General features: G+C 40.6%; 1 protein-coding gene across 1 annotated transcript; it reads left to right on the forward strand.

Moving 5' to 3' along the window:
* The first annotated feature begins 9,056 nt into the window (after positions 1-9,056).
* Positions 9,057-22,783, forward strand: glt8d2 (glycosyltransferase 8 domain containing 2). The gene is made up of 9 exons (XM_008290444.1): positions 9,057-9,075; positions 10,446-10,538; positions 12,025-12,226; positions 12,395-12,512; positions 12,637-12,721; positions 13,071-13,183; positions 13,450-13,616; positions 22,128-22,240; positions 22,605-22,783. The coding sequence occupies exons 1-9, from the start codon at positions 9,057-9,059 to the stop codon at positions 22,781-22,783; spliced, it is 1,089 nt and encodes a 362-aa protein (XP_008288666.1).
* The last annotated feature ends 819 nt before the right edge of the window (positions 22,784-23,602 follow it).

The following is a 23,602-nucleotide window of genomic DNA, read 5'->3' on the forward strand; positions in this document are numbered from 1 at the left end:
GTGGGTCACATGACCTGGAAGCTATTGAAGAATATTCATCATTTATGAATATAAATAATCATAAAAAATATGCAAAACGCTAAAATTGAAAATAAATTGGTGTGCCTCGTTTGTCCAGACTAGCTGAGTAATTTGACATTGATTTGGAGTCACTGGGTCACATGACCTGGAAGCTATTGAAGAATATTCCAAATCTATGAATATAGTAATTCATAAAAAATGTTTCAAAGACTAAAATTGAAAATAAATTGGTGTGTCTCATCTGTCCAGTGCAGTTGAATATATCCACACTGGTTTTTAGTCACGAGGTCACAAAATAGAACATTTATTAGGGTCCGAGGACCCCTACTTGCAAAGCAAATCTCAAATCTCGCGCTGACACCCCTGACCTATCTCCAACAGGAAGTCCGCAATTTGCCTTTCAAAGTAAAAAAATGAGCGAAAACTTCTTTTGGGAAAAAATTATCTTGTCTGACACCGTAAATCGCACCAACTTGAAAATCACACAGGAGACAGAGAAGGCCTTGATGTACAAAAGTTGTGAAGGGATTTGGCGTTTCTCAACCGGTTTTCGAATGGCGAGCCGTTAAAGTTGATTAGCTGCCTCAGCCTCGGCTCATGCTTTGTATGGGTGTCTATGGGGGCATGTGCAGACATGCTGTGTCAGTTGGTCATCTACACAAAAAACTAAAGGTCCTACAGCTTTTAAAATGACACTGAGGGCTTCCTAACAAGATTTCCCACAAAAATATGTTGTTTTTACACACATTTGGTGAAAATTGTGGCTGTATGGGAGAGTTAAAGTGAGAGAAAGTGAGTAAAACTCTCAGTGCTCAAATGAAGAACGATGACATCATCACAGGTCAGTGCAGCAGGTCATGTGACTCACTGAGAGTCTGAGGCTGAGCAGAGACAGAAAAATGGCTCCTTCACCTTAAAGCAGGTTTCAATTGTGTCAAAATGGAGGTCAGACGGGCATGAGGGTCCAACGCAGACCGAGGACCCGACCAACGCTGCTTGCAGCTTTAATTAATTTTGATTTTTCAAGAGTTCTTGGTTCAGAAATTCGTTGACGGTCCCTAAGTGAACTGTCGCTGGTTGGGTAGCGATGCAGCCGAGAGGAGCGAGCCGAAGTCTGAGTCCCTAAATCGGATCAACTGTGAGCAAGACGCCGCTGACTACGCGGAGCGCGAATATCCAATATCCAACTTCAAACTAATTTCACCGCGGTGCTAAAGCAGACGTTATCCTCGGAGTGTACGTGATGATGCCTGATGTCTATCACAGTCGATTATTGAGTCATGTATGCAAGAGCACTTCTGTATGTTCCCTTGTTCTGTATGTTACAGTTTCACAAAAATGAAAATATGGTCTTCAGTAATAAAATAAAAGACGACAACAACAACGTGTCATTTTATTGCTGGAGCCCTTTAGATGTTTAGCTCGCTGTCTAGGTTACGTACTTACACCAACTGAGGGCAGAAGAGTGAGATTTGGGCATCAGAGCTCAGAGATGATGATAATTAACTCCAGACGGCGTTAATGAACCTTGATCAGCTTCATGAAACTACCAACTACCAACTATTTTCTCTTTAATTGAAGATGCACATAACAGTTCAACAGATCCATCCTCATACTGAGGAAGTGCGCCACATGCTGGGACAACTACCACTGTCCATCCTGTTGCTCAGCTTTGTTCCACTCGATGAAGTTAATATTTATACATGTTTGTGCTGCTGCACTTTGAAAGGCTAAACAGATAGCAGCCTTTCATGGTGCTTCTTGTGTTATACCTGTCCAACATGACTGCTCTGCTGGAAAATGGTATATTTAAATGATATTGTTTCAAAATGAACCATTTTCTTTTGGTAGGCCATCATACATGTCCTGTGTGTCCAGGAAGATGTGTCCGTCCAGGAGGCTGAGCAGGTCTACTGCTGTGGTCGGTGGACCATCAAAGGTCAGGGTAACAGATGGACTATTTACATTCACACAATGCCCTAAAACCTTTTTTGTAACTACTTACTAATAGTAGTGTTATTACCTATATTAAGGAGCAGCAGTGGTGATGAATGTACCTTTCTAAGTGTTCCTACTGTTCCTGTAAAGCCAGCAGTGATCATGTTGTCTGTCTATCAGCTCAGTGAAGTGGAGGAATCTGGTAGAGGGCTGGACAAAGAGCTGAAGACAGAAGGGAGACGATTCAGCCAGTAGGTGGCGCTCCCTTGTGTCCCATGTCCAGTTTATCAGATGCATCAGTGTTCTATCTACATGTGTGTTCATCTCTGTCTCTGTGTCTCAGGAGGAAGTGACATCACATATTCTGTGGTGGGAGTCACAAGACCAGTTTACTTTTGTTTTGTTTGTGTGTGTGTGTTTGTGTGTGTTGTTGCTTATATTTTTGTTAAATGTTATTGTATAGAATAAATAAATCTATAATTCTATCTTCAGAGTCGGCCTCGTGTTTCGTGTCTTTCCAACCTGTCAAACTGTCCTGTTCTACAGACCACTGAGGCCACAACAGCAGAGTCCATTATTATTCTACCTGTTAATAAGTAAGTTAATTACACCATTTGCCCAAATGCAAGTCTCAGCAACCAAGTTGTTATTGTAATAAGTAATATTTTGGCTGGAATAAACCTTTCAAACCTCAACTTGTTGATTAAAAAGCACTATTTGGATGAAAAAACCTTTAAAATTATAGGTACTTGGACATGAAGCAGTACTTTGTGTGGAATCATCCTTGGATCAACCTTTTAAATTCTAAATATTCACAGGGCAGCATTACTGCATCTAACTGATGTGACAAGCTAAACGTGGCTACATTTTCACTGTCCTTTTCAGGAAAGTAGCGCCATGGGCATTATGGGAAATGTAGTTTTTTTTTTTTGTAACAACGTGCTTTTGTTCTTAAAGACCCCACAATGTTTTCAATGATTTCTTTCTTACAAGATGTGAACCTATGTTACTTACTTAGTATTAGCATAAAAACTAACACTACTTATATACCATAGCTTGTGGTTATGGTTCAAATGGAGCAGTGTCTTTTTTGCAAGTTGGACTGATTATTTGTTTTTTCTTAAATCGTGGCTGAAGTAACAAATCTGGAGCAGACACTGTTTTCACAGCAGAATTTAATCTTTCAGTATCACTGTTGTCATTTCATGAAATGAGGGGAGATAATCCAGTTTCTGGCTAAATGACAGTGAGGAGTAAAAACACTGGTGAACAAGACGAGTCACATCTGGTGGGAAGTAGGAGGGGAAAAAAGGTGGGAGAGGAGAAAAGTGGGATTGTTGGTGAGGGTGAGCCTCAGTCCTCAGAGGTTTTACAACATGGACCATGAACTCCAGGAATGAGACTGACCAGAATAACCACCCTGTTTTGCTGGTAATAACATTTAAGATGTGCTTTAAACTGTGCTTAAAGACAAATGATGGTTTGCATGTCAGATCAGCAGTGACACACCCCCCCTCTAACTTTATCTCTGTTTTCTAAAGTGCACATTTACTTTAATGCAGTTTTACAGTTATGTGTCTAATATGCATGTGTGTTGTGAAATATGGCTCTTGCATTTAGTGCGTTGTTGCAGCAGCTCTGTTGTGTGTCAGACAGGGAACTTTTTGTCCTGTTACACTAAAAGAAATGTCTGTCTTAGAAAAAAATTAAAAAGTTACTCACTTTTAACTTTAAAAGCAGTTGAAAAATCTGTAAATGTCTGCTGCATGACACAGTTTAAGGTACTTTCAATGCAATTCATTAGTTTTCTAGAATTACACTGAGGAACAATGTAATTCCTTTTTTAAACTGAAGGACTGCAGATGAGATGTAATGTGCTTCTTTTTTGTTTGGTCCAAACATCTGAAAGTTTTCTTCTATAGAAAACCATTAGACAGCTTAAGTGAAATGCTAAGAACTTTATTCTCTGGGGAAAGTGAGCTAACCCACTTTATCCAGTTTGGGATATTTTTTGCAGTGTGATGACGTGTGTGGCTTGGTTTGGACCCACAGCTCCCATCCACCACACTCACACAGTTACACACGCTGTCAGGAACTCCTATTAAAAACACTTAATTAGCTGTCAGCTTTGTGCAACTAAATAAAAAATAACTGAACTTTCTGACATTTCTTAATGATGTCTAAATGAAGCAATTAAGGAAGATCATGTAAAACAGAGTGAATGCCTTTCATCCTGATGTTTAGTATCTCTGCTTTCTCTAGAATAAAGAACCAATATGACTTTAAATCATGTGACAGAGGTGTAAATGCTGAACAATGTGACACAAAAAGTTCTTCAATGGATCAGTAATTGTTCAAATGCTGACTGCAGGCAGTACGTTAGAGAGTGAAGCCGATCAGTTCCAGATGTTCTGGGCGGCTCTGAACAGCGACAAACAAACCAGAAACAAATGCATGGCACAAACCACATGTCCTGTTTCATCTCAGCTGACTGTGGTTTAAGTCAGTGGGTTCCTGGGTAGGGCTGCAACACAACAAGCTGGCAAAGGAGTAGGTGTCTTATTTTTAACTGATGAACTCATTAAAGTGCATTATTACTTTTTTACACTTGGGGTGTAATTAGTGCTGCCCAAAAAACTCACTGGTGCTCATTGATTCTGGGATAAGGAGGGAGAGATGGGAAGAAATCAGAGAGGGATTTTGGAGCTTCAGGACTACAGAGATGTGTGTTGACCTGAGAGTCCATGTGTTTGGGTACAAATGAGGGGCCAAACCACATTTACTAGTTTTAGAGAAAAATGGGGTCAAAATTTTGTGTTGCTAAAAACAATCCTGGTTGTTGGAGGAGTCATTGTATGCATCCAAAGGTGTGTCAACACTGCCCAGAGACAGAAACAGCTGCTTTGTGATGACTTATGTAAGTTTTAATTTTGCCTTTTGCTGAGTGCCAAAGCGGGCCAGACCATATTTTCTACTTTTTGAGAAAAAAAAAAAAATCAAGGTTTGTCTTGCTAAACAGAGTGAAGACTGAAGAGTTTACATCATGAGGAACTAGAGATACGCTTGAGGACCATGGGGTAGAAATGGATGCTTGGTGATGGTTAATTAAGTTTTTGTTTTACAATACCAATGAGTTGAGTTTTCAGGGGGCTTGATGTCGCGCTGTCCGCCATTTGAATCATAAACACATTTCAACTACCTGCGCCTGTGATATAATGGTCAGTGGCTCCTGTGGCTTGGCCCAGTTTGCCACGAAAAGTTTAGTGCCAAAACCATCATGGGCCAAACTTCAAAGTCACATCGTGACACAACTAGTGGGCTGTTGGTTGGAAGACTTTGCCACAAACCAGTAGACCATAAACACTGCTCTAAAACACATCAAACTCAACTAATGAATTTTTGTGGTTCGGCCCACTATGGCATTGAACCCCTCAAATGGCATCAGCAGTGAGTCCAAGCAGACTGGACCTTTACACCATGTCATTCCCTTCACTCCCCTAATTTCCTGTGTCTCTTTCTAATAAAATACCCAAAAGCACCAAACAGAAAGACTATTGAGATGTGCCGTTTCATCATTCCCTGTGCAAGCTGCTATTGCAGCTCTATAAAAGTTTAAGAGACTGGAGCGCAAATAGATTCCTTGATGAAGCCCTGGCATCAGGAAGGAAGGAAGAGGTGGATGATTCTGGACAAAATACACACATGTGTTGGCCAGTGACTCCAGGCAGCCGGCCTCAGTGGGTTTACTGCAGGTCCGGTCACACTGGCAGTTTGTCACAGTAAATGTGCATTCATATGAACTCATTTTATCATTGTGTTGATCTTCAGTGGGATCATGGCTTTTGGGGGAAAACAGTCAATGGTTCTTTAGTACTTGCATTTAATAGTCTTGAGACTGACTCTCAACACATTTTCTTCTAATGTAAGTTAATCAAGCAAAGCAAATGCTTCAAGACACAGTGGTTCAAGACGAGTCTCCTTTGATAATAAAAGTACATCAAAAAAGATGAGTAGAAATTTAACATGAATGAGACATGTTAGTGGTACAACAGACATGTCAATAGTGATAATATGTGCAAAAGTGTGAGTGTGTGAATGTGAAAATAAATGTGTCCAAGCGTGTGCTTTTGACACACCTACTTATTTAAAGCTTTTTAGCTGGCTAACCTACAAGCAATAGTGTTAAAGTTGGTTTACTTTTTGTTTTTCTTCATAATACGCGTAGTTTGATGTTGTCCGTTTTAGTCTGCAAATGATTTTTTAAAAAAGAAAAACTATTCAAATGAAAAGCTGTGTCCAAACCTTTGACTTTACTCTAAACAGGTAATTCTCATAGTTTAATTAGATGCAATGTTGCAAGATAAAAAGATTCAAATTTATGGATTTAGTGTCAATGTAGATTTTGCATCAACTTAATACTGTAAATAATTTCAACTCAAATTTCTGTGTAAATTCAAGTTGAGGTAACCTGATAAAATTGATAACAAAATTTTCAGGTTTTGAATTTCCCTCGTCTTTTCATACCTGGACGGTTAAAACTGGTAACCTTTGATTGTCACACGAAAGTAAATTCCCCTAACTCCTTAGTTTTGTGTTTGCATGAAATTTTATTCGAATTTTTTTCCCCAGACACTTGGATGCCAGTGATCCCATTTATTACCAGAATAAGCTGGCACGTCCTGGCATTTCAAAGAATGCACCATCAGTCACATGGTCAGCTTTACCAGTTCCTGTAAAACCCCTGCACAACCAGCCACCTCCATGCTAAGCTGTTACATAGGCCTTTACCTAAATAAGCCTTGATTATATTCATTCGTGAACACTCATACAAACAGCTGCAGTCACGTAGTAGTTGCTCTTATATTACTTTCTACTCAGCTTGGAGGACTCTGTTCCATACATGTGCAGTAGATCTATGTATTCCATACATACACACTAAACGGTCTGCACTTTCTACATTAGTGGTACTCAAGTTGCTTTGCAGTGTTACCCATTAACACACCAATGGCAATAAAACTGCCATGCAAGGGGCTGAGGAGCAACTTAAGATTCAGTGTCTTGCCACTTGGACTGTGGAGAGGCCGGGGATTGAACTACCTACCTTCTACCACCTGAACCACAGCCGCCCGCTGCTGCCCAGCAGACATTGCTCTGACCAGTGTTATATTTTCTGTGTCATGAGTACGCGAGGGTCTGCTGGGTCTATGCGGCATAAATTTTATTATCTTCAAAAGGCCACAATAGTTTGCTTGGATCCCTTGAGAGACGTCTACATGCAGTCCAAAATGTGTCTGTATGGTGACTTCACTACAAGGGAAATACACAGATATAACCTATGCTGCATATATGGAACTGAGTCCTCCAAGTGGACTACAGCTGAGTAGAAAAGTAGTTTGAAAATAACAAGTGTCCATCTGTGGTGTCCCCAGCTGTCCACAAGGGAGTACAATCAAGACTTCACACTCGGGCCCATATGACATAAATTTATCATCTCCCCAAGCCAAAGAGGCAACATGGACCCCTCCATGGACATCCTTGTGCAGCCCATTATTAATTTTTGCATGGTCACTACGTTACAAGGGGAGTAGTAATGGGCAGTAGTATTTATGTCTGGACTACACAGACGCTGCACATATCAGAGTCCTGCAAGTGGATGAGAAAGAAGTATAGTTGCAGCAAACACTGCCACAGCTGTGTGTGTGCATGTCTGCAAGCGAGTATCATCAAAGCTGTACACAAGACACACTGCAGATCCCTGAGTCCACACAGATTGATGTAGGCTTGTCACTCCATAAAAGTGTCTCACAAAACTTTACAGGCTGTTTAACTTTTTTTCTTGTATATTCAAGTTAACTTTGTGGTATTTATTGGTCAAGAATAAGTACTTGTTCAGTGTTTCTTCTTTTTTTTTTTTTTTTTTAGTTCAGTACTTTGTTTCCTGCCTTCATCAGGTCTCTGGCAGTCTCAAGGTGTCCAACTGACATGGAGAAATGTTACTTTTTTCTCCACACCCAGGAAGGTTTGCTGCTGTGCCAGGATTCTTAAAATTGCATGCAATGCTGCCAACCATGCCTCTTGGAACTTGAAGTGTCTTGGAAATCCAAAACCTTGTTCATGGCATAAAATGGTTCACAAGAAGGCATCATTACATGTGAAAATAGTATGTCATTCTGCTGCGCTGCTGTTGTTCCCTGTTTTTACATTCTTAGAAATGTGATCATAAATTTATGTAGTTTACAATTCAGTCCTAAGATCTGTCCCCAGGAAGATGAAACCACATCCATACCTAGCCACAAAGACCCTAACGAACCCCATTGTGTCAGGGGGAGCACTAATGACTCACATAACGAGGAGAAGGAGCAACAAACCCCCAATGGAAACCCAAACTCAGGTGTTCATGTCTCCTTCAGGATATCAGTATGTGGAACTCCCAACTAGTCAGTCAGAGCTGATGAAGCCTCTTGGATGAGAGGTGGAACGTCTTCAAGGAACTTAAGCATGTCCAGTTGCTACGATTAATCTACCAGAATAACCAGGACCTGGAGGACTGAGAATCTTCACAGACATATAGTCAAGACATTAACTAGAGAAAAAAATAGTTTTTCTTAGTCACATTTTCAAGGAACACTGTTGGAGGTATTTTCAACACAACATAGAGGGGAAAAATGATTTTAAAGGAGTTGATATTCATTAAAAAGATAATAATTTTATCTAAATTGTTCACTGAATCCTTTAGATTACAAATGTGTTTTATCTTGATTTGCAAAAAGCCGTCATTCTATTATTTCACAGCAATAATAAGAAAAACCTTACACAATTATATAATTTTTAAATCCTCTTTTACAGTTTATATCCTCCACAAAAACATATGTGAGCTGTCGTCTTCATAAATATAAAGACACTTCAGTCACTTTAGCCGTGGACAGGTTCCACGGTTAACACTTTACTGAGGAAACTAGCTAATCCTCCAAGTCTACACACATCATAATTACAGCTGAGGAATACTTAATGCTGTGTTTCTGTTGAGTGACTTCAACACTCTCTCTTTCTCTTTCTATGTGTGTGTTTGCAGATGTCACTGGAAGCTAAAATGAAATATGGCTCTCTTGAGGAAAAGTAAGTAAAAAATAATACCAATGTAGGCTAATATGACTGATTAATGATCTCAGGTGGCATCAATTTACACGAGAAAAGGGCAAAACGTTTATGTCTGTCTTGTTTTCTTGTAAATGGGCAGTAATACATCAACATTAGAATCAGCTGAACTTGTGTTGAATGTTAAGTTGAGCTGGTGCTGTCATTGCCAGTAAAGTCACTGTAAATTCTCTCCAGGGATGAAGAAGGAAAGCAGTAGTACACATGCACTACATGTGTGTGTGATGGGGGGAGGGTGTAATGAAGTAACCAGATGACAGGAGTCTGTAAGGAGTTATACTTCATGATTCCATCCACTCATCCACTGAGTGAGCAGCTGTTTGGACTGAAGGCGTTTATAAAAAGGATACATGCTTTGTGCGGCAGGTTAAAAATTGTTGCTTTTATCCTGCAGATTTGGAATTACTTTCATCTGACCTTTAGAAAACATGGTTGATGAGATTAAACTAAATAATCTCAAACATTTACAACTGGGTCCACATTCAGTTCAAAAGGACTGATGAGTAACCCCTCAGCAGCGACAGTAAGGCCTGGATATTTCCTATGAAAATCTGCTACTCAGGTAACTTGCTGTACAACTTTGGAACTTGTAGCTGCTAGTATTAGCTGTGGTACCTAGAAAAGAGGCCAAAACTGATGAAATGGGTTTGTAACTGGTTGCAGATGAACATTTGACCCTCTACTGTCTCTGGTCTGTCTTACAGATGGTGGAAACAACATGTGATCACAATGTGAACCTGCTGCTTTGTGAAAATTATAATTCCTGTTAAATGTCATCTGATTTCATACAGATTTTATGCTAATGTTTAGTGCTGAAGTAATTAGGCTCAATAAATAGAAAACTAACTTAAAACAATGCTGATAAAGACTTAATTGTGTAATCGTTCTCTTTTTGGTTGAGCTTCAGAAGCTAAGCTAAGGACCACAGCCTGGCAGACCCAGAGTAGCTGTTTTCATTCAGCTTTTAATCATGCTAAGCTAAGCTAACTAAGAGCGATGTTCATTATTCTTGCTTAGCTTTGGCAATCTGATTATTCTTTGATGTCAATTGTTTAGCAAAATTTGTTTTACATCATCATGTCTTGAGTATCTTTGGGCTTTGACTAATGGTTTGGCAAAATATGGAGAATGAAGATGTCACCTTAGCCTTTGTAACCTCAGTGAATATTTTTGTTATAGAATAAACTGAAAATACTAAAATATCTAGGCTGATACTGAAAGCAGAAATGTCTGAAGACTCCACACCATATACCTAAAGAATTTTTCACGTTTCATTGTTACTTTGAAATTTCAATGACTTTATGTGCACCAACATACAAACTGTTTTTCAGTTAATCGGGTTCTCCTGGTGCTGCTGGTGCTGCTGGTGTGTGTCCTCCTGCACAGTTCACTGCTCAGAGCATCCACTCGGCCAACACTCTCAGGTTGGATTTTTCATATGTCCAGATGTTTTCTCAGCCTATATTTCTGGTAGTCCTATGATGTTAAATGATATTTCCAGTTATAGTTTTCATATTTTTAACAAAAACCACAAAAAGAGCAAACTCAATGACTGTATGTATTCAGTTAGCATGCTATTGTTAAAAAATCTAAATGCAAACAAATACAACTACAATGTCAAGAACTCACTCGGAACAGAACAGGTGGACACAAATACACAGCACAGACGGGTTCAGGCAGAAAGACAGATTTATTAACAGGCAGAGGTCGGTAACAGGTGATCAGATGGGCAGAGGCATCCAGAAACGAGAGGCAAAAAGGCAAGGTCAAAAACCAGAAACAAAGTCATACACAAACAGACTATGACTTGACTGAAGAACGCTGGACGAGGACCGTGAAGTACAACAAACTGGCAATGAGACTGAGAGACACAGGGTAATATACATGAGGTGATGAGGGGAGATGGGAAACAGGTGAGGGAAAGCCATCAGGGAGCAGGTGTGACGAGACGGGGGCAGGAAGTGAATGTAGGACAGAGACAACAGGTTAGTGCTTTCAAAATAAAACAGGAAAGACCCGAATCAGAAAGCTTTTTATTGCCAAGTGAGCTTGCACACACAAGGAATTTGCCGTGGTGAATGAGGCTGGTACATCTCAATAACAAGACAAGAATAAATATAGAAGTCAAAAGTGTAAAAGTACTATGTAGATCAAAAGTACTATGAGAACATAAATAAGCCATGTAATAAATTAGGAAACAGTTTAAATACAATACAATATTGCACATGAATTTGAAGAATTGCATATAATAGTAATGCACAGAGGTAGTGCAACAGGAGTCTTTGGTGATTTACTGACTGTTCATGAGGGATATGGCCTGAGAAAGAAGATGCTCTGGTGCCAGGATGTTCTGGTGCTTAGAGACCTGAAGCGCCGGCCGGAGGGCAGCAGGTCAAAGAGATGATGACCTTTATAGGAGCTGTGGTGATTGTGAACAGGTGAGTCCAGTGTTGCAGCTGTTAGGGTTAGCTAGGGATTGTCCTGATTAGCGCTGAGATGGATGGGAGAAGAGAGGGAGAGAGGGAGAGAGACAAAGAGTGAGAGACAGACAGAGACAGAGGAGGGAGAAGAGAAGGAGAAAAGAGAAAGACAGGCGAGGGCTGAGGCTGGGGGGTCATGACACGTATCCCCTCATAAAACTTGTGGTCAGCAAATATAGTGAATGTCATAAACATCCTGTATGCTCCATCTACTTTTATTTTATGATTCTTCATTTGTTAAAATGTGACAGCTAAGAGGGTGTAAAATAAATTAAAAGAAAAAATGAACAAAGTAAGTGTTGTGTAATGCTTTGTAGGAAGGCATGGGCAGTTCTGTATTGTATTCCAAACTCTCCTGCTCTGAAAACACCTGCCTTCAAAATGACACAACAATCTCAATTCTTAACAGTTTGTCCCCGATTCTTGTCAGATCACAGGAAGCGTCTCAGCGGAGCAGCAAAGGTTTCCTCAGGGAGAGCGTCAGAGGTGGATAGTGTCGTCCCTGTCATCATCTGTGCGTCCGAAGAGCATGTGGGTGCAACCATGGCAACCATCAACAGCATCATCAGCAACACACATGCTAGTGTTTTCTTCTACATTGTTACTCTTCGTGATGCTGTCAAACTTACGAGGTTTGTCCCACATTTCTGCTTTAGATCACAGTAGTTTGACCATTTTGTCAGTATGCTCCCAATATGGAGTGGAGATCTTGGCTGGTTTCTGAGTCACCTGACTCCCCAGTAATACTGGCTACCATGAGGAACTTCATATCTAATGGAACTTTCTTTACATTTTCCCAGGAGGTACATACTAAAGACAAAGCTAAAAGGCATTCAGTATAAGATATTGGAATTTAACCCAATGGTTCTACAAGGAAAGGTGAAGCCAGATTCATCCCGACCTGATCTCTTACATCCAGTGAGTTCTGGCTTTCAGGCAATAAACATACCATACAGATGCATCTCTACAGTGTGCTAGTCCACAATTTCAATATAGAGTTACTGTTTCAAAGAGCTGAAATAACTTTGGTTTTGTTTTGCAGCTCAACTTTGTGCGTTTTTACCTGCCTCTGCTTGACATCAGCCATAAGAGGGTGATATACTTAGACGATGATGTCATTGTGCAGGGTGAGTATGCGATCATGACAGAATCCATGTGAAAATATGTCATAATACGTATTCTTCAGGGTAAATTATTAAATGGTGCTTTTTTTTTAAACAATTAAATGCAAACACATTTTCAATTATTATATGCTGTACTTTGATAGTTTATTTTTTCTATATTAGATCACCATGTATTGACATTACATGTACTGGTTATGACCTCAGCCAAGGAGGTTTTCAAATGTGTCTGTTCTTTGTCTGTAATAGAGATACTGACAAAACAAATTCAAATCACATTTGACAGTAGTTCTGTCAGAGAACATGGAGTATGTTTATGTATTTCACCAACTAAGAGGCTTTTCTTGCTTTTCAGGTGACATCAAGGATCTGTTTAGCATCAAACTGAAACCAGGACATGCTGCTGCTTTCGCCACAGACTGTGACCTTCCCTCCACACATGAGATGGTGCGCAGCATCGGCATGCAGGTGGATTTTTATTGCTATCATTATTTTGCAGTGTATAGTAATATGCCGGTTTAAAGGGGTGAGCTTTATACTTTCGACCATTCAGTTTGAAGTGCATTTTATTTAATTCAATTTGGAATGAATGCATTTTGTTGTGTATTCATAAATATTTTATTCATGTTAGAGTAGTATGGGAATTGATACTAAGTGTAATATACCTAAAATTCAGAAAGACTTCACTTTAGTAACTGAAATATGCTGTCCTCTCCTCTGAGCTCATCCCCTAGACAACCTACATGGGCTTTCTGGACTATAGGAAACAGGAAGTTAGAGACCTGGGCATCAACCCCAGGGACTGCTCTTTCAACCCCGGAGTGTTTGTAGCAGACATGAAAGAGTGGAAGAAACAGAAGATCACCAAACAGCTGGAGAAATGGATGGAGGAGAATTTCAGGTACATACTTTGAGCATAGATTTATAAAATGAAGCTCTGGAGAAATACACACAGAGATGTCTGAAAGAGTGTCTTTCTGAGGACTTCTGTCAGCACGAAAACAATAGTACTGGCAAAGTAGACAATACATGAGACAATGGAATGTTTTCCTGAGTGCAAAATGACAGGCTGGATGTAATTTTCATCCCTCAATAGGAGGATTCCAGTTTTAAAATAGGAGCCATTCAAAATAACAATGGCATTATGGTGTGTTTCACCATGAAAATGTCTTTGGCCCTCCTTCAGATAGATCTGTGGTTCAGTTATGTTACAAGAAGCTTTAACAATCCGAACATGTGTACCAAGGAGGACCTTTTCTTCTCATATTGGAGAGTGTGTACCCTAAACATACAGTTACATACAAGTCAAAGTCACACAAGGTTACAACCACCAACTTAATGACAATATATTGATCAGTTTAAAAAAAAAAAAAACAGATTTAAAAAAGTGTTTGCATGATGGTCATTTTTGGCATCTTTAGTGAGGGTGAAGCAGTTGCAGGGTCTCCCTCTGCTGGACACCTGCACATCGAACTAGTCCAACAAGTCCACCGACTTAAATAACCATAAATGGACCATTAGTCTTTAGCCTCAGATACAATACACAGTAGCATACTGATGGAAGTAGATATACCACGCAAACTGTCAAAAACCCATCTCTTTATGGGGGCGCAGCTGAGCAGTGACATGTGAAGACGTGTTTTTGTGAGATCTGCTTAGATTGAACATTTACTTAATATTTCTCTTCTCCTTTTTGTTTTTGTCGGTGCAAACGTGTCTCTAAAGAACTAAGCTCCTCGAGTAGTCGTGTTTTTGTTTTTTCATTCAAAGCCTCTTAAAATGCCCAAACATCAAAAACCGAAGCCAGGGCCGGGCGCCTCCGACTCGCCTGATATGGATCCGCCCGCGGAAGCAGTGTCAGGGTCAGATGTCGACGCAATCATGACCGCCATAAAGCAAACTGAGCAGAGTGTGCTAGCTAAGATCGACTCGTCTGTGACGGCGGCTGCAGGTAACTTGCACAAGAAAATAGACAACCTGGCGAGTGATTTAAGTAAAGAAATCCTAAATATGCGCGCAGAGTTTACGAAGGTAATCGAAGAAGTACAGAAAGAAAACGCCACATTCGCAACTCGCATGGATGATCTCGAGGAGAAAGCTAACGGTCAGGCTAACCAGGTTGTAGCACTTGAAGCTAAAGTTGACACGCTGTCTACACAAGTCGCCCGGTTGGCGGAGAAGACCAAAGATTTGGAGTCCCGGCAGCGGCAAGTAACTGCAGACTAATTGGAGTGGAAGAGGGACTTGGAAACATTCGACCGGAGAAAGCCGTGGCCGGACTGCTGAAGGAAGCTCTCGCTCTCGACTACATGCCAACGCTCGACCGGACACACAGGAGCCTGCAGCCGAGACCAAAAGATGGGGATGCACCGAGGCCAATAATCGTCAAGTTTCACTACTTCCAGGAGAAAGTGGATGTTCTTCGGAAGGCTATGGGTGCAGGTCCCATCACCCACAAAGGTAAATGCTTCTACATCTACCCGGATTACTCGGCCACCGTCAGAAAGAAGACAGCAGCCTTCACCGAGGTAAGAGGATTGTTACGGCGGTGTACGGGCGTGAAATACGCTCTCCTGTATCCAGCCATACTGAAGATCACGGCCCCAGATGGCGAGCAGGTATCCTTTGACGACCCGGCCAAGGCAAAGCATTACATCGAGACCAAGCTGCACCCACGGGAGACGGAGGGAGAGTGACAGATAATTCACGAGGCCATAACAGGTACATACACTGCATATTAACACTGCAGTGGACTGCACACGCTGACTTATGTGTTGACTGGTAAACGGCACCACACTACAGTTGGATGCATTTTATGTTTGAACCATGAACAATACTAAGTGACATTTTTCAGTTATCTGAGGAATATAAATGGGGACTAAAAAAAAAAGAGAGAGAGAGAGAATTGGGACTGAGGATCCATGATGAATGAATATGCATAGCTTCCTACAGCATGTGAAGGTTTTACATTGACACCACGAGTTGTGGAGAATATCTTATTTAAGAATGTTAATATTCTGCTTTGTTTTCGTTTTCTCTACCTTGTAAATGCAAGTGCCTAATATTTAAGTCTCAATTTGATGCTGTAACCCTAATAGTACGTTTTCTCTATTTTGTTTCTGCTTACTAACGAATCCCCTTATCACTAGTATAACCACTTTTATTTAATTCTGTTCTTTCCTTGTGGTGATATCTTCCAACTCTAAGTGTCAAGAATCCCATCAGCCTGTGACCAAATAAGTGGCAGCACACATGCAGCAATAATAATATTGAAAGGAGAGCCCTATTTCATTCTGCCTTTGCAGAGTTTGTGTGAGAGTTCAAGTTAGTGTAGACGTGTTTTATGCCTCGGCGAGTTAGGAGAGTGTTCAGGGCAGTCTCAGGGTAAAGGAAGACCAGCCCGGGATTCCAGGATGGTAAGGGGTTTATCTATGTTTATCTGTTTGTTTTTGTCTGTTTTCTTTTGGGTTCATTTGTGGCTAATGGCTCAACTCTAATATATACTGAAGTACTCAGATATAGTCAACATATTGGACCGGTTCATTACAAACTATTGCACTGTGATGCTGGATAACGTAAACAGTCAACAAGGAGCAATTTCATTCGTTAGCTGGAACGTCAAAGGGCTGAATAATTTGGTCAAACGGAGCAAAATATTTAGTCATCTGAAATCATTAGAACCTGATGTGATACTGCTACAGGAGACATATTTAAATATCAATTCCCAAAAAAGGCTAAGTTGTAAGTGGATTGGACAAATATATCACTCACGTTTTAACTACAAAGCAAGGGGAAAGGCAATTTTAATTAGGAAAGGGATTCCATTTGAACACTCTGAAGTAATATCAGATGCAAATGGCAGATATATTGTTGTAGTGGGCAAGCTATTTAATACACCAATAATACTGGCTAACATCTATGGACCAAATTGGGACAATGCACAATTCTTTCAGAATTTTTTTTCAACTGTCCCGGACCCTTAATTCCTACAAACTAATTTTAGGTGGGGACTTCAACTGCATCCTTCATGCCCAACTAGACAGGTCAAGTGTAAGGTCAAATAACACACTCTCGTCAACTGCAGTGACTATCAACTCCTTCCTTCAGTCTTATGGTTTATCAGACGCCTGGCGGATAAAAAATCCAACTACGAAGCAATTCTCCTTCTTCTCCCCCGTGCTTCACAGTTGCTCCAGGATTGATTATTTTATTGTTGACAACCAACTACTACCTTTCATTTCCAACAGCAAATATCACAGTATAATTTTATCAGATCACAGCCCAGTGCAGATGGATCTCATTTTTCCAGCCAATGTAGCACCCCAGTGAACTTGGCGGCTAGACTCCCAATTACTTTTATGTAAGCACTTCAGAACATTTCTCAGTAATCAGATTGACTTCTTTTTAGAAATTAATGACACTCAGGATGTATCAAGGGGAGTCTTGTGGGAGTCTATGAAAGCTTACATTAGGGGCCAAGTTATCTCTTATGTGGCACATATGGATAAGGAGCGTTCCAGACAACTGACAGAATCGCAGATATTGACAGGTGTTATGCTCTTTCACCTACGTCAGATCTTTATAAGGAGAAGTTAATGTTGCAAAGTGAGTTTAATACACTTATGACATGGAAAGCTGAAAAGAATATTTTTGAAGCTAAACAGGTATACTATGAACATGGAGATAAAGCGGGGAGGCTCCTTGTACTTCAACTTAAACAACAGTTAGCTGAACAAATGATCCCAGGTATTAATACAGGCGCTGATTTGATATCCAACAGCCCCCAAGTTATTATTGACCAGTTTAAACAATACTATTCTACGCTATATCAATCGGAGGTAGCTAGTAGCTCATCAGAGATCCACTCGTTTCTTGATTCGCTTGAGGAAATAGTGAATGCCATCAGATCATGTCAGACAGGAAGGGTGCCAGGTCCGGACGGATTCCCCATAGAGTTTTACAAGGAATTCTCTTCAAAACTTGCACCCATCCTTAAATCTGTTTATGACGAATCTTTGACGAATGGGAAATTACCGCAAACGCTTACCCAGGCCACGCTTTCAGTCTTACAAAAAAAAGATAAGGATCCTGTACAGTGTAGCTCATACAGGCCAATAAGCCTTCTGTGCTGTGATTATAAAATTTTAACTAAAACCCTTGCACAACAATTAGACCCTATAATCCCCACAATTATTAATGAGGACCAAACAGGCTTTATTCCTGGACGGCAATCATTTTTTAATATGAGAAGATTATTTAATGTGTTATTTTCCCCCCATTCAACTGTCCATCCTGAAGTTATTTTAAGTCTTGACGCTGAAAAGGCATTCAATAGAATCGAATGGACCTATCTTTTCACAGCCTTAGAAAAATTTGGAATGGGGCCCACTTTTTGTAGGTGGATCAAAGTCCTATACTCAACACCTATGGCTGCGGTCAGGACAAATGGCCTGATCTCAGAATACTTTTAACTCCACAGAGGTACAAGACAGGGTTGCTGTCTGTCTCCCTTTCCTGTTTGACATTGCAACGGAACCACTGGCAATTGCCATTAGATCTGATTGCAGGATTAAGCGTATATCCAGGGGTGAAACAGACCACAAAACCTTGCTTTATGCTGATGACCTACTTTTGCAAATATCAGACCCAAGTGAGAGCATGCCCCACCTTCTCCACTGGCTATGAAAATTCAGTTACATATCAGGGTATCGAGTCAATTTGTCAAAATCTTTATTATTTCCATTGAATAATCTGGCAAAACAGATCACTTATGAAAATTTCCCTTTTAAAATTGAAAATGACAAATTCACTTTCCTGGGAATAGAGATAGCAGGCTCAATTAAGGCTATTTTTCAGCATAACTATAGGTCTATTTTAGATCGTACCAAATTAGACTTGGATAGGTGGTCGAAACTCCCATTCTCACTGGCAGGACGGATAAATGCAGTGAAGATGACTGTAATGCCCAGGTTTCTTTACTTATTCCAAATGTTCCCCATTTTTCTCCCCAAATCCTATTTAGCTCAGCTGGACCGCTGTATCTCTTCATTCATATGGAATAAAAAACCTGCTCGTATTAAGAAGGCGAGCCTGGAGAGAGATAAATCTGATGGCGGTTTGGGTTTACCAAATTTTTTACTTTACTACTGGGCAGCTAATATTGTCAAGCTGACATATTGGCTCACCACATTCGCAGATAAGGAGGGTCCGGTCTGGGCTGAGGTGGAGCTGAGAGCTACACCCCCAGTTTCCCCAATTTCAGTCCTAGCTGCCCCTCTCCCACTAAACATTAAAACAGCTGAACTGAACCCTAATTTGGTGGTCCAAAACTCAATTAAGGTCTGGGGTCAGTTCGGAAAACATTTTAACTTGACAAGTATATGCAGCTTTTCTCCAATAATGTTTAATCATCTTTTTTGCACCATCCCAAATAGACCAAGCATTTGCCGTTTGGCCCAGAAGTGGCTTGGTCTACTTTCAAGATCTTTTTACCGATGACGGCTTTGCAACATTTAATTTTCTATGTGAAGATCATAACTTACCAAAGTCTCATTACTTCAGGTATCTTCAAGCTTGGAGTTTTGCCTCTAAATTTTTCCCAGGGTATCCATCCCCACCCTCTAAAGACCTGCTGTATCTAGTACTTAATGTAAATCCACTCAATAAAAGAGCAATATCAAAAATATATGCATTAATTCTGGATAGCTGCCCTCATACGTGGGGCAAAATCAAGGCAGCGTGGGAAGTAGAAGTTGGAGAAATAATACCTGAAGACACCTGGAAAAATAACATACAGCGTATACACACATCTTCTCTCTGCATTAGACATGGCCTGATCCAGTTTAAGGTCGTCTACAGGTTGCATTACTCTAATGACAGACTGTCAAAACTTTACTCTAATGTTGCACCGAACTGTCCTAGATGTCAATATTCCCCAGTTTCTTTGGGGCACATGTTCTGGTCATGTCCTTCTCTATGTGGTTTCTGGTCTTCAATCTTCCAATCGCTCTCAGCCATACCTGGCAAAACACTGCAGCCTGACCCTTTGATAGCTATCTTTGGTGTAGTTTGGGATGAGCTAAAAATGTCCCGCTCTCACAAAAATGCAATTGCCTTTGCATCTGTGCATGCCCGACGTCTGATTCTGCTGAACTGGAAGGGGAAGAACCCTTCTGCCTTTGTTCATTGGATTAGAGAGGTAATGTTGGGATTGGCCCTGGAAAATATTAGGTATGCAGTACACGGGTTGGAGGATAAATATGACAGTACCTGGTCGCAGTTCATAACTCATATCAAGAGCCTGCCATTTGCCTGACTCCCTGCTTTTATTAATTAATTAACTCTTAATTTTCTCCCTCACTATGACTACCGTCCTAGTATTTTCAATGTCCATATGCTGACTGTTGGGACCTTTTATTTTTATTTTTTTTCTTTCTCTTTTCTAATGCCAGAGGTCCAGAATGTTGGAGTTATGTCCATAACAATCGGTTGGAGCCTTTATTTTTTATTTTATTTTATTTTATTTTATTTTTTTATTTTTTTCTCTTGTTTTCTCGTTTGTATCGGTGTATATTTGTTTTCTTTTGATGTTCTGTTTGCCTGTTTGACATGTGAGTGTCTCAGTGCGTGTATTTGTGGGGATGCCACCTGGATGGGGGGGGGGGGGTTTACAACTTTTGTAAGAAATACGTAAGAAAGGATGTCATTGTTTTTATACTATGGAAAAAGTATAAATAAAGTTGTAAAAAAAAAATCTCTTTATGACTAATCACCATGAAAAATCACAGTTTGAGTTAAAATCAGTACTTTCTTGGGGTCAGAGGGCCTTCCAACCTTTTGTGCAACATGATAAACACACATCTACACTTATGGAGTTATATTCTTGAAAGAAACAATATTAATGTTTGAAAAGGGAAACCAACATCTCTCTAAAGACTGTATATACAGACTTGTGTTCTGAAAAGTGAAGGCAACATGGAAGTGCCTTAAACCTGTATTCTTTTGAACATCAGCAATGGGTGACTCCCCTGGTTGTAAGAAGAAGCCTTGACTGTATAAAGGTCTATGAGAAAAACACCTCATTTGTTACTTTAGTACCCATCCATCCATCATCTATACACCTTAATCCTCACTAGGGTCATGGGGGGCTGGAGTCTATCCCAGCTGACTCAGGGTGAAGGCAGGTTCACCTGGACAGGTAACCAGTCTATCACAGGGCTACACATAGAGACAGACAACCAAGCACACTCACATTCACACCTACGGACAATTTACAATCACCAATTAACCTCAGCATGTTTCTGGACCTTTTTGAATACAACATGATGTTTATTTTGTGAGTTATAGTTGCATCTACAGAGTAAAACAAGTGATAAAGCAGGCATGTGAAATAATTAGTCTCTTTGTTACTGGCAAGTCATTACGTTATCAATGTGTCCTCAAGTTCTCAAACAGAGCCAGCCCATGTATTGCTTGCTTTGTCTGGTTTCATAAGACGAAGATGGCGACAACCAAGTTCCAAACTCAAAATGAATGGTCCATGCCTTGTCCTCCCTACACAGACTTTGTGATTCTAACCCTAATGCCCTGTCATTTAAATGAAAACCTGCTTCATTTTTAAAAAGCTTGCAGAAATGACTGTCTCAGGCGGCAACTAGAGTTGCATAACAATAAAACTTAACTGTGGCTCATAATAAGCTTCTTGCACAAATGTCCAAGTGAACTTTTTTCATTGGACAGTCTCAGCTCATCATCACAGATGAGTGTTGTGGCCTATGGCCACAAGGTGTGTGTGAGTGCAGGACCCAAAACGAAAAGGGAGCAGGGTAAGGAATAACAGGCTTTATTCAAGGGAACCAGGGTGTGGGGGACACCAGGAGGCAGGTGAATCCGGGGCAGGTGCACTGGTGCCATGGTGGGGGGTGATCTCCCGTGTAGTCGTCTCCCTTGCTGGTGCTCGTGTGAAGGAATTTCAGGTTCGTTGCTCCGTGGAGGAGAACAAAGGCTGACGTGGTGGGCTGGAGAGGCTGGACGCTGGGGCCGGTGGAGGAGACACTGGAGAGCAAGAAAACACACTGTTACTCGTGAACTCGAAAAACAATAGCGAAACGCACATGTACTGGAGCTGCCGACCGAATGTACTACTGTAGGCACAGTAGGCAGTCGTCTCGCACTGGAGCACAGATGGATTGGTGGCTTTATCCAGCGTGTAACGAGGATGATGAGCTGCAGCTGTGACAGTGCCGGAGCGTTCTCCTCCAATCAGCCCCTCCCAGCCTGAAAACATGAGAACACACACTCCAGCTGCACCCAGAGAACGTAAAATATTCAAATTAGGTGCTTCAGTGCATGGTCATTTCAGGCTAGTAGAACCACTTGTCTGATCAGAAACCTTCTCTCCCTTATCCAACAGGCAGAACATATACAGCAGTGCCATGGCAGGCGGTGTGGCAACTCCACCCATGCTGATAGTGTTTCATGAGAAATTCACAACACTGGACCCCCTGTGGCATGTCAGACACTTGGGTGAGTTCATCACTACTCTTCACTGGCTCAGTGATGTCTGACATAACAAGTAGATGTCAGAGGATGGAAAGCTAAAAAAAAAAAGAAAAAAGAAAAGGAAAAAGAAAGAAAGACACTTTTTAGAAACAAAGTGAAAATATTAATTCTTCTTTGTGCATGCACACAACAGGACAATTTACTTACAATCTGAGTTGTAAAGTACACAACACTGCTGTGCCTCATGTTGGTCAGTCAGCAACAAGTACAAAAATTCAGTGGTAGACAAACTTTTATGAAGCAGAAGAGCAGACAATTGTAGTGCATGTTGTGCATAGTGCCAACCTCAGCTCAATTTTTAAAAAGCCTTCCTGTGTGGTGTGTCCAGGCTGGAGTCCAGATGCCAGCTACTCAGACACCTTCCTGCAGGGGGCGCATCTGCTGCACTGGAACGGCCCATTCAAACCATGGAATTACCCTGCTGTCCATTTGGATCTGTGGGAGAAGTGGTTCGTCCCAGACCCTTCTGGAAAGTTCACTTTGGCAAGACCTGATAGTGACAGCTGAAGTCTGCAGAGTCTACCGTATCACAGGCTGTCGGGGCAGAAGCATGTGACGGTCAAAACTTACTTGGATGATCATGGAAGGTGTGATAGGAAACATACAATGAATTTATAGAACGTATATAAGAGATGGGCATAGCCATTCAGTAACCCGTCATGTGGTCACTTGCATAAATCATGAGCAGCAGGGGGCGACTCTTCTGGTTGTAAAAGGAAGTCATACTGTCTAAATGTCTGTTAGAAAATTATCCTACTTCAGATTTGATTTGTTACTTCAGTCAACATTTGCCTGATGAGTTAAAAGTCTTGATTGCTAGTTTCAAGACTTTTTGAATACAGCATAAAATAAATTTATTAAATTATGGTCCCATTTAGAGTAAAAATAAATGATGAACTAATGTTGAGCTAATCTGTAGCATGTTGTATTACAGGTGCACAAAATTTAGAATGTTACTTGGAGTGCAAGTGAAATTACGACACCTGGGACAATGACAAGTTTTTTGTGTGTTCCTAAATTGTGTTCAACCTGAAATAAAGTTTCAGCATTGTAATTTTTTGCAGTCTGTTTCTTTACTGACACATTCATACTTTAAATCTGTCATTGCAATCTTAAAGCAAACATAATACATAGCTGTGCCTTGTTTCTACTAAGAATATATTACAGATGCAGTCATGAGTAAAAATGACAAATTTAGTTTAAAAAAAGTGCATCTTCTGGATGCTGTTGTAAACAAAATCAAGAATACTGTTAATAAGTCAGCAAATCTGCCTGACTGTTAAACTCTTCATGTTTCAACTTGCACTAATCAATATTTTCTTGCAG

Source organism: Stegastes partitus, unplaced genomic scaffold (genome assembly GCF_000690725.1).
Source record: "Stegastes partitus isolate 25-593 unplaced genomic scaffold, Stegastes_partitus-1.0.2 Scaffold15, whole genome shotgun sequence".
Taxonomy (NCBI): domain Eukaryota; kingdom Metazoa; phylum Chordata; class Actinopteri; family Pomacentridae; genus Stegastes; species Stegastes partitus.

Coding starts and splice junctions, on each gene's coding strand:
- glt8d2 (XM_008290444.1), top strand. Junction 13,184..13,449: donor TGCGCAGCATCGGCATGCAG/GTGGATTTTTAT, acceptor CTCATCCCCTAG/ACAACCTACATGGGCTTTCT. Junction 13,617..22,127: donor TGGATGGAGGAGAATTTCAG/GTACATACTTTG, acceptor CTTATCCAACAG/GCAGAACATATACAGCAGTG.